Here is a 12,263-nt window from a genome sequence, read left to right as displayed (position 1 = left end):
TCATCTGTTGGGCTTTCCTCAGTTGATCTTTGTCCTACAATCTTGATTTTCTAGAAGGTATCTAATTCATAACCTGTAATCTAAAATCTCATTTTGTTCAAGGGAAATAAAATAGTATAGGTGATAAAACATGTCATATATATTTTGTTTTCTTTCGAGTGTCTTAATCTTCACCGCTCACTGTGCTCTGCTCAGCACTGTTTAGGTCATTAGCTCTGCAGTGCCCCATTCAGAGCTTCATCAGCCAATACTTGAGACCCCCCCTACCTCACTTCATGCTATTGTTCCATGAGGTCTGTTTGTTTGTCTGCAGGGAGTTTATTTGGGCTTGGGCCCATAGTAAACTGTGTCAAATACTGGCAGACGTATCTCAGAAGCGAAAATGGGAGCATCCCCCTGTTGTTTTACTGTATGGGGCTAAATGTAAGTCTGGCAGCAGGCTTGCTGAATTGGTCTGGCATAGGCAGTTTGTCTGGCTCTAATGGGCTAGGTGATTAGCTGAATTACAAATGGAAAGTTACCTTGAAACAAGTCTTTTCCAGGTCATATGGCAAAGGCTCTTTTAAAGGGCTTGATTGAGAAACTGTCTTTTTGCAGCAGACAGACTGCAGTAATGATAAATGTCAGTACGTGTTTGTGTGACAGTCTGAAACAAGATGACTCAAATATTGACACAGAGATTTTTCATTGATTTAACAAGGATTTATTTACACAGCTACAAAAATGGTCCCTCCAATTCCACGGTCAGTAATGTTTCCAGTAATTAACATTTACTGAACATTTCAATTTGTGGTCAAGTCAAAAGATTAGCCTGGTTATTTTTTGTAAATTACTTTAAACTGAAGGTTTAAAGGTCCATAGAAGGTTAGGTTAGACACAGTGAATAGGACTTCTGCAGGAGTCTTTCTGTTGACATTTCGGTCCTCATTTAGCTCTCCTTCTTCTCAGCACTTTGACATTGACACACCTTTAAAAACATAAATGAGACAAATGGCACAATTTTGGTTGTGCATTGAACATTGTTGCTATTATCACTACTTCTTATAGTTTAAGTTATTCGTAGGGGCCGGCAACTTAGGGATGCTCTCACCAGTTGCTTGGATTGCTGGACAGGATGTTGCTCCACTTTCCTATCAGAGTTGGTTGGGGTCCAGTAACTCTTCAGGCTGCTCTCACATCTATGCCAGACTCCTCTAGGTGGATTGAATTATATGACGTGTGTGCGTGTGTGTGATCAGGTTGTCTTATTTATGCCTCACTTTTGCTGTTGAGAGTTATTAACCATTGTCATTACCATTGGGTTTCAACCATAGACTGTATAAAAAACGGATGTAGTATCTGTAACGTCACCCATCTGTTTCTGAAGCGCTGTTTTGAAGCTGATCGTCAGCGGTTGCCATATTGGAAATGCTGAACTCGACCTAACTTCGTCCGAGCTAGTGTAAGGTAAAGAGGCGGGCCATTAGCCTTTTCGCTAACAGCTACACGGGGCCCGCCTGTCAATCAAGTCAGGCATGTCCTTATTTGGACAAAATTCATTTGTTTAATATTTTTGAAAATACAGTTATAAAAAAAATCCACCCCCCTCACAGTGTGTGCTGTTAGAGAAATTAGCTACTCAGATCTACACTGTTTTTTGAACCAGGCTGTAAACATGTTTATTAATGCTGCAAAGATCTTTTTTTTTTAAATTGGTGTGTATGTGGTTTCCGGTGTTTCTGCAGCCAGCTTCAAGCGGTCGCTCCATGAATTGCAGTTTTTAGCGCTTCTACATGGGCTTCATATTTTAAGACCGGAGGTTGCCACTTGGTTTTAACCAATCAGGATCAAGTATTTAACACTAAGGCCTGCGATTTACCCTGCCACTGTCATGGCTCTCATAAAACTCTGAAAACTTAACTTAAAGACCTACACTATCTGGAGATTCCACTCATTTCCACTAAGAAAAAGTGAAAAAGCCAATAATATAACTTACAAAAAAATAAAATAGAAAAACACTTGAAAAACAGGAAAAAGAATAAAAAAGGGAGCCTGTTTTGTAATGAAACACAATTTTATCCAAATGTTGTGTGCTTAATTAATGAAGCTGTTATGTTTTCCATACCTTTACATATCAACATGATATTACATCCCATTAAGTTACCCTGAGTTGGGAAAAATAACTTTATACCTCCATGATTCTTTTAACTTTAAAGAGCAGTCTTAACATGGATGCCTTTTTAATGTTGCTGTTAAAATGTCAATCAAGCTGGTTTCAAAGGTAACAAGTAAAAGTCTGATGAAATGATTCTCTGATGACTCACCATGAAAAGTGGCTGCCAATAGAGAATATGTGGGAAACAGTTATAAGTATATTTGGCCTCATATTCCCAGAATGCAGTACGGGCGCTCACACACTTTTGAAATTTAAACAGTTGACTTTAATTATAGTGACATAGCCGAACAGGAATCTACATAAAAAGCTTTTCCTAGACTTTGCAGTAAAACACATCCAGCTCACGTGGGTACAGGGAGGCACACTTCAGACCTGAGTGCAGCTCCCAGCTAATGTAGACCATAATAAGATAAGAGGCACTAAGTTGCACTGTGAGGGATGGAGATTTGGCCCTGGTCCCAAAGTCCTGGTAAAATAAATGTTGTACGCTGACAGACAGTTTGGCTGACCCACTTTTGATAAATTCCAAAATGTTAAATGAAACCAAAGGGGCAGAGTGGTGAGAGGAGGGGGAGCCAACAGCTTTGTAGAGGTGGAAGCTGTTGAGTTGATTTTTTGCATCCTGATAGATGAAGTTGTCTTCTTCTTATTTTTAAGTCTGCCGGCATGTATTGGTACTGCCACCCAGATCTCAGTGCTTCTCACCTCAGTCGTGGTCAGGGAGCTGCCCTTCCTGAACATTCCTGGGGCTGTGGAAGATAATTGCTGCGGTTTATGTGAGGGAGAGGCCCCGAGGAAACACTTCCATCAGACCTTAAGGTTTCACTTCTCAGAGTTCTGGTCCAGACACAGGAACAGGGTCTATCTTTTCTACACTGCAGCTTCAAATCTTCAATCTACACTTCAGCCAAGAACATTACTGAAGTATTGAAAGAAATGGAGTGTGAGAGGGGCTGAACAGACGCCAGGCTGCTCATTGAACACTTCCAAGTCTCTTTTTAGTTTCTTCCTCGGCTATCACTCCCCACAATGGCTTACATTTAAATTCTAATCACTGTGCTTTGAAGGAAGCTCATTGTCTGCCAGCAACTCATTACGTGACATACATGCAAAGGGACTCAGCAGTGTTATTGTTACACTTTGTGTGAGGTACCGAAGAGCTGCTCATGATTACTCGAATGGAGGCCCACATTTTTGGCCCCAGATCAGTGACAGACTCAGTTCTCACATGCTCTTCTTATTAACTCTCGTCTTGAGTTATTGATGACTGTCTGTTGTGGAGTTTCTAAACAAATCCCAGGTTATGGACCCACAGTCTCAATTGTGCACAAAGGTAGGAAATACACTGCAGTGCAATGATTTGATCATACTTTTAAAGCCTGAAGTGCAGCACACTGATTTCTTTCCATTTTCCGGGGCAGTGTCACGACTAATTTAATCACAAGTGTGTGGAAACCCATTTGAAGCTCACAAAGGTGATTGCTTTAAGAGTGATTCGACGTTTCCTTCTAAGATTATCTGACCAGACTCACTCTCCCATAATAGAAGCTCATTTTGTTTTTCAAACACAGTTACAGCATCGTTTCACCTCACTCTTCTCAGGGTAACTGCAGTCCATGTGGTTTCTGCTACTCAGTTAAATTGTACATAAATGGCAGCTGGCATTGAATAATTCCATGAAGCAGCATTTTTAATGAATCTGAGAGTAAAAGTATTGACTGTGTGGTTTCTGGCGTGGTTCATAAGTGTTTGAATATCATATCGTATCCGTCATAACTGCTCACTAAATTAAATCCACACATGATACAGACATTTATTCCAATGTTATTTTACTTGGCAACATATTGAAGAAAAAAAAAAAGCCCCCCATGACCTGTGGATGCTTTCCTTATATAATGTCTTATGATAACATGTCAGGATGATCTCAAAGTCTGCTCATTTTGTGGTTGACTTTCGGGAACCATCAGGGACGTCTGATCTGTCAGCAGCTGAACATTCAGGTTTGTAACGACACTTTTAAAAGCCTCATTAAGGTTACCTATCTTTTTTCACCAGTGTTTTCAGTGGACATTCCTGAAAACCTCATGAGAGGAGATACTGTACACAGGTGCACACAAGAGATAAAAGATTGTGGGTCAAACATCGGCTACCAATTTGAAAACAAGCGTGCAACTCATTACTCATCCAAAAAGAGTCGAAGTGTAAAAAGAATTAGTGTGAAGAGTTATTTTAGTGGATTCTTACACACTACTTTGATATGTTTTCAAAGGATTATACCTTAGGGATTCTGTTGGGACTCTGCAGACCAGCTGTACGTCATGTCATTACTGCTGTCACTCATCTGTCAACAGCAGTCCCATACAGAGTGGGGGAGTCACAGGAGAGGGTGACACTCTGGCCCGCGCTGACTGAGGGGGTTAATCATGTTTTCATAAACACACTCTGATGTGGTCGGCTTTGATTTGCTGTATTGTCCGCTCCTCTGACTGCTGTGACACGCGGCCCTGAGCGCCCAGCAGGAGAGGACTGTTAGGAATGCTCGGGCCTGACATGTTGTGAGTAATTAACCCTGATTGATAAAAGATGAACTGCAGCAGCATGCGCACACACATGCACGCATACACTCACACAGCATGCACACACAGCAGCTGCACCTGGGAATTTTGGCTTATCTACAGCATATTCATGGTTTTCATGCTCCTCCAGAGAAAAGGGGAGGAGAAATATATGACAGAGACTGCAGCCTCTCATCATAAAACGTCAAGAGAAACTTTAAAAAACAGATCGGACTGTTGTTTTACTTTACTCTCTGCTTCATTACTTTTCATTATTTCTTGTTCTTACTCAAAGATTGAACTTTACTTGTTTATTTGTTATTTCTTTACACATTTCTTACAATATAAAACACCTGAGGGTTCAGCTTTTGGAGCCCATAAAATAAATTCCCCACCGTGCCGTATATCTTTTCTCTCCATCAATACAAGTCCACCACATTTTGTCATGTTTGAAAACGACTGAGGAATTTAATGACTTTTTCAGAAAATCCTCTTAGGTATAACCCCCCCAAAACTCCAGCTTCTGCCAAGAAATCGTCAAACAGGCTCTGAAAAATTTTCCACTTTCGATGTGTTCACTTGTTTATACTTCAGCCCCTTTTTCCCCTCGTGTCAGCTAATGTATCACCTCAAGTTTCAGAGGGTTCAAGCTGAGCTCATGCTGCTGCTGTCATCTTAATGTGAATGCAGTAACCCCTGTTGTGTGGACAGCCACTGAGATGCTCTTTGAAAAGAAGAAAAAAAAGAGACTACATTTTAAAGGGAGCTTTTGTGTGTTCCAACTCATGTCCAGCAGTGTTCATTTCCCTGCCCCCTTCTCTTTCTTTAACAGAAGCCCTTCACATTGACTGCCCCCCACTGAGATCCCTTGGCTCTTATTATGTTCTTATTTATGTATCCTGTTACAGATGGAAGTCATGTCAGCATCCAGTGAGGCACCCCGCTCAAATATTTTCCCTCCAATTGTGTCCGCTGACTTGAGAGATGAGTGCGAGAGTGCTGTTTTTCCTATTACGTGTTTGCCTAAAAATTGTCATTTTTAAAAAGCTGATGTCCTCTGCAGCTCCAGTCTGTGGGAAATTTAAGCTGTGATTGGTTGGAAATAACTATAACCCTTTTCATTCTCAGTAACTGACAAGAAGTGGTTGTCTATTCATGCAAATGCAAACACCAGAGGATGATCCTCTAAAAATATCAGCATTTATGGTCACACACATATGCAAAGTTTGTTTTAAGGGATATACTGTGCATGGTTTGCTGAGTATGGCTCAATCAGGTACACTGGTATTTCTGCCAAAGAGTGTCACCCTAATGATGGCATTTACTAAAGCCTGATTTAAATGAAAACCTTCAATCAACTTTCACATACCATGTAAAAATAGGCAAAGTCATCATCACCTATTTTAAGGCAAAAGAAGAGGAAAACAAATAAGACGTATAATTAACCAGAGCCCATTTCTGTCTTTATCTCTCTCTCCAGCTCTCGGTCAGATAATGCTGTATGTGGACGGGATGAATGGCCTCATATCTCACAATGAAACAGTCCAGTGGCTCTACACTCTGGTGGGATCTAAGGTAAAAAAATATATACAGACATAAAGAAGAAGATATAAAGTTGACTCATCAACTCCACTTGAGCTGTGACAGACGAGAAATAATCACACACTCTGAGAGGCCAAACCTCACTGCAGTGTAAACACAACAGCACTGTGGACACTTTGGCCCTCTAGTGGTCACATTTGGTCATGTGCAGCACAAGGAAACTCTCTTCTCCTCTTTCCCCTTGGTATTTTGTTCTCTCTAATTAATTGTATGCCTTCCTCTATAAATGTTAAAATAATATTTGGCACCCACCTTGTTCTCTTTTAATCAAAAGCTTGTCTTCCTGCATTTTTTTATGGCACATTTCCATCTTCAACATTTAAATTTAGCATCATGTGGCAGCTGCTCAGAAGTCTGAACTCTGATGGTTTGATCACGGCTGACATGATGTTTATTTCACTCTCAAGCAAATGGGCCTCGACATGAGGCCTATTCCTCCCCTGTCTAATTATTTTCTCACGTTTCACAAAGTTTTTTCGATTTGGAAATGTAACTGTAAACTTCACTATTTAACGCTTTTTTAAAACTTGATTTAAGTGTATTCCAATCATAACCATGTTTACCTTTTGTCCCTGCTGTTTGAGCACAGAACAGTTTGTTCCCATCAGCTGTTCCATGTCTAAATTTTGCCTCGACGTCACACAGCTCTTATCAAAGCTCTCAAGACGTTTCAGACAGGAAAAGCTATTATACGACGTTATAAAACCATTTGATACTTGCAAGTTCAAGAGCTTTCCATACTCTGCCATCATCAACAAATAATCAACATTAAAAATAAAACAGACTTTTAATGTGTGGTTGTAAGGGGCTGGTGCTGACATCTGTGTGAACTTTATTTCTTCTCTGTAGTTCCGTCTGGTGGTGAAGACCGCTCTGAAGCTGCTGCTGGTGTTTGTGGAGTACACTGAGTCTAACGCTGCCCTGCTCATAAAGGCTGTGAACATTGTTGATGCAAAACAAGGTAAGTGTCCGAGCTAACCAGACAGCAAAAAGGCACTCCTAAAAAAGTATTTAGAAAATTCATATGTTTGTAAAAATGTATTTACTACAGCACATATAGTTGAAGGGATATTTGGATGTAAAAATCTGCTTAGATGATCTTCATTTCCACTTATCAAGCCATCCACAGAGTCTGTCTCCTGTTACACAGTAGTCTGATCAGATGTCTTGAGGAGCTCCCTGGCTTTCTATGCAATGAGGCTCGTAGAGAGAGTGTAACTCCAGTGTGCAGCAGGGTTTAGTTTCTTGCAGCTCAAAATGCTCCGCATAGTACCGCATTGTAAAACAGGCTCAGCATCAGCGTGCGGCGTGTACCTCTCTGCATCTGCTGTGTCTACTCCGTCACCTCTGCTGTTACATAAGAAGACTAAACCTGATCCACCCCCAGTCTCCTGATGAGAAGAAGATGGAATTGACCCATGTGGCTGAGACACGAGGCTGCCTTATTCTTAGTTGAGTTCAAGTTGCCCTGCTTTCTTTTTCCTCTCCGGTTTCCTAAAGGAATACTGCTATGACTGCATTTTGCTTACCCAAGCTGTGAGATGACATAACAGTTTTGTTTGAATCCTGCACGCAGGTAGACTGCTGCTTTTTATGCTTTAGGATGAAACTGATAGTTGGAACTAAATAATCCCTTGTTCTACAGTCTGTCTTTTTATTTACTGTACCACATGTGGAACTTTTTATGCTGCAGACACGAAACAGTGGTCACACATCACAGAGATCCTGGATGAGAAGGATGGAGTGGACACAGAGCTGCTGGTGTATGCAATGACACTCATCAATAAGGTAAGTGAACATGTCTCTTACTTACTTTTCTGTTTCCTTGCTGCCTCTCTGTCTTTCAATCCCCTTTTTAGGACTCTGTGAAGATTGAATCTACCTTTATCTGTAGAGTAAGAAGAGTCTGTTAGGTGCAAATGCTTTCAGCTCATCAGATTCAGAAGCTTGATTGAATTAGGTGCTAATTGGATCTGTAAATTGTGATTGCGTTTGTGACACTCGGATCTAAATGTAAAGGAAGTTCAGCTTTCTGAAGGACTCCAGTACAATCTGACCAATTATCACCTCTTATGCTCTGCTTAATGAAGGGGAAGGGTCACAGGAGTAGTTTAGAGCAGCAGCAGCAAAGACATCTAAAAACAACTTATTGATTGTAGAGTATAATGAACACTATGCACCTTCTCTGTGTTTCATAATGCAATTTAGTGTAATAACACTAGTTTTTAGAAAAAAGACAATCAAGAGCAACAAATCAAAGTGATTTAAGTTCATGCAGGTATCAGATCCTTCTGCAAATTACTTTTTAAAGCCAAGTTTAAAAATTGGCTTCAAAAGTATTTCCATCTTTAGAGAGTTAATTGAAATTGTTGCAAGGCTTGTTTAGAGCTCTTATCATGTTGTTGTTTTTGTACAGACTCTGGCAGGCCTCCCGGACCAGGACTCCTACTACGATATGGTGGACAGTCTGGAGGAGCAGGGCATCGAGGTCATGGCCCAGAGACACCTGAGCAGGAAGGGCACTGACTTGGACCTTGTGGAACAGTTCAACATATATGAGGTCAGGGAGCTTATCACGTAACAAAGCACCCTCAATGTGATTAGATTACAGCAATATATCGCGATACTTTGACCTCCAATATGATATTGATATTTCAACCCTTAATATCCATATTTTTGTAATAATAAAAATCCACATTTTGGCGGAGTTGGAACTAAAATACAACTTCAGTATTTCAAAAACAATAAAGTTTGAAAAGTTGTTTTCAATCAAATAGTTTTGACTTAATTTGTCCTTTCAATTTTGAGTAATATTGTCTGATTTACATATACACCATCTCTATTTTTTCTTAGTTTACTGTGTAGAATATCGCAATATATCACAATATTGTGATATCATGATACTATCGTATTGTGACCCAAGTACCGTGATGCGTATTGTATCGTGAGGTTCTTGGCACTACTCACCCCTCAATGTGATGTGTGTCTCATAAGTTGGATAATAACAATAATAATACAGCTTATTTACTCAGTTCCTCTGTGATGTTTTTGATCCAGGTGACTCTCCGGCATGAAGACGGTGACGATGAAACACAGTTGCCTCCAAGCGGCCGCAAGGATCGCCGCCGGGCCAGTGTCGGTGGCACAAATGAGAGGCGTGGCCTGGAGAGAAGACGCAGCCGGAGACATTCGCTTCAGAACAGCAGAGGCCACGCTTCTGCCCCCGCTTCACCCAGCACCCCTCACACTCCTGCCAGCAGCTTCCTGCCTTTTGGTGGCCAACGCGTTGAAGACATCAGTGAAAGGTGAGACGAGTGGAGGTCACAGAGAAATAGAAAAATGGAAGACATTCAAAGGGATGAAAGCAAGTTAATCCTTACTTTAATTTGAGATTGAATTTGGTTATTGTTTTCATCCTGTGTATTTTGAACCCTGGGAGATAGCTGCAAGTAAAAAGGGATTCAGAACTGATCCTTGGGTCTGTGGAGTATTACTCTGATTCACAGGAAACAACTTGACTGCAGTCTTGTATTAGGTTTCACTCTTGGACAGATTTGTGTATTTTGGCCAGAGCCAAAAAGGAAAATTTAATTATATAGTAATTTAGAGAAAAGCAAGGAGGAGAGCGATGCTGGAAAGTGACATTTAGATTAATTTCTCCAGCGTCAGAGACATTCTTCTGCCATTGATGGAAATAGGAAGCTTCTGTAAACACATGATATGAGCTATCTGCGCTCGCTCTTAAGCTTCCATTGGTGAGAGTGCAATGCACTCAAACTCAACAGAGCCATCTGTTTTAAATGTGACAAAAGCTTTATGACCAAACAAACTCACAGCAACCACAACTGGTGATCCAGGCAAGCAGCAAATTGCTATTTAGTTTGATTATACAGAAGCCTGGCCTCAACACTATACAAACACTCAATTGTGTAGTCAGGCAGTTTTTTAATGATGCTTTATTACACTTTTTTATGCAGGCCAACACAAGGCCTCCTTTTCTTACTTACTGAGTATTTCTTGAACTGAGCTTTGGTCTTTGGAATCAACACCTTTTCTTGTAGTTCCTGGTTCATAACTCAATCCTCTGTTATAATTCAAAGCTTCTGTCAGGTCGCACTAATATGCGTGGTAGCACTCAGGTCTTAAGGTGTACCTAAATTCAGTCCAGCATGTCATGTGTTAGCTGCCTAGCTGCTTCAGGTCCAACACAGGAAATTCAAGCCTCCTTTGAAGATCACCATTTTTCATATTGTTAATGAAACCCAGACAACTGAGAGGGATCCAAATGGCCCACTGGTCACAGACTGGAGAATGACGATGCAGTCCAGACTGTATGTTCAAACACACAAGACTTCTGTTTATCAATACAATCTTTCAACCCAAATTGTGATCATTGGACGATGTTTTATTGTTGGTTATTTTGTTTTTATTAAGTACTCATACTTTAAACGTTGTAACTGTTGCTTGTGCATATCCATTTCTTACATTTATAACATTGTGGAGAAAGTGTGTGCTAACCTCCTCATACATCTGTCAGTGATTGTGTCTCCTCTACATTAATACCTCTTCTAATGTTGTTATTGACAAGCATGTTGTTGTTGTTTTTTGTGCATTGTCTCTTCTGCTGTGAGTGTTTTCATCTCTGATTTTTCTTCCCCTCTTGCCTGCCTACATCCTCCCTTTCCTTCCTCCAACCCTCCCCCTATATCAGGGAAGAGGAAGAGGAAGAAGAGGAGGAAGAGGAGGAGGAGGAGGAGGAGGAGGAGGATGAGGAGGACGAGGAAGAAGCAGATAATGAAAGTCATCCAGTCACAGAGTCCGGTAGACAGGGCGCTCACAGGTATTTTAGGCCAGCTAGTTTCCCATCTGCGTGATTCAGCTTCCCAGTTTTCCTCATACATCATCTCTTCTAAGTATTTCCTGATTCCCTTTGGACTCCTCCTCTCTTGTATTTTGTCATCCTAGTGTGGCTCCAGCTGTAGCAGACAGTCCTAACATGTGTATGAACGTAATGTGTATGACCAGCATCCTCCCTAAAGCCAGTGACCCTGAGGGGCAGAGAAAATATCTGAGCGTCAAGAGCAGGACCTCTTCTCCTGTGTCCACTGCACCTAAAAAGAGGACCTTTAGTCCTTGGTGCGTTTCTCCCCAGCCTTTTCTGTTGCTCTGCACACTCACAGTATCAGTCTTCCACACTTGAACCCCTGTTCCCTCCCCTTTCTTCACTCGTCAGATGTCTCTTGAGAGAGAGAGAGATGGGCTACGTATTATAGATTCAGAACAGAAACAACAGATTTAGACGTTTGTGTGTTACCATTGCGCCTCAAAATGTGGAAGTACACCGTTCCCACCCTCACTGGTGTGTGTGTCTCCATGTACCTCACTGTACACGCAGCAAAAACACCTGTAGGATATGATAAACCTAATTTTCTAAGTTAACTCTTCAAAAAATGTGACCCATAAGGTAACTTGCGTTTCACATGCTGTGGCCTTCATACTTGAAATATGTTTCTGCAATCACAGTGACCAGAAAAGCTGCGCTTGTGTCCCATTAGATGTGATTTATGTCACATGCCTCATCTCCAAAGATATACTGTATCAGCAAAAAGGAAACTCATTGTGACTTCCTTTTCTCGATTGCTGGAAAGAATTACTTTGTAGAACATTTAAGCCTCATCTGTCTTTAGTTGTGGCGCTGCACCACGCTGAATGTAAGACAAGTCAGTAAATTATTTTGCAGCATTAAAGAATTCAAAAGATCAGCATGAGTCCCTGTCAGAGTCTCTTGATGGTTTGCATTCTTGCATAGATTATTATGTGTGTCCTTGTTGCATTATAAGCATGATTTGCTGTTCTTAATGGAATAAAAAATGAAGGCTACTAAAACAGTTATTTATTAGTGTGTAGAGTTTTATAACCCTCTAAATAGCTCAATGACTCAGGGAAACAAA

At 40.9% G+C, this 12,263-nt stretch overlaps 1 protein-coding gene across 2 annotated transcripts in view; it reads left to right on the top strand.

Moving 5' to 3' along the window:
* Nucleotides 1–12,263, top strand: part of fhod3b (formin homology 2 domain containing 3b) — a 98,704-nt gene that overhangs the window by 68,049 nt on the left and 18,392 nt on the right. For both annotated transcript variants that reach the window (XM_034697359.1, XM_034697358.1), the window contains exons 6-10: nucleotides 6,191–6,285; nucleotides 7,162–7,273; nucleotides 8,006–8,100; nucleotides 8,729–8,872; nucleotides 9,370–9,617. In XM_034697359.1, coding sequence (XP_034553250.1) covers nucleotides 6,191–6,285; nucleotides 7,162–7,273; nucleotides 8,006–8,100; nucleotides 8,729–8,872; nucleotides 9,370–9,617 — 694 coding nt within the window. The remainder of the gene's footprint in view (nucleotides 1–6,190; nucleotides 6,286–7,161; nucleotides 7,274–8,005; nucleotides 8,101–8,728; nucleotides 8,873–9,369; nucleotides 9,618–12,263) is intronic.

This window comes from Notolabrus celidotus, chromosome 12, assembly GCF_009762535.1.
Source record: "Notolabrus celidotus isolate fNotCel1 chromosome 12, fNotCel1.pri, whole genome shotgun sequence".
NCBI classification, from domain to species: Eukaryota; Metazoa; Chordata; class Actinopteri; order Labriformes; family Labridae; genus Notolabrus; species Notolabrus celidotus.
This window is presented reverse-complemented; position numbering and strand designations above follow the sequence as displayed.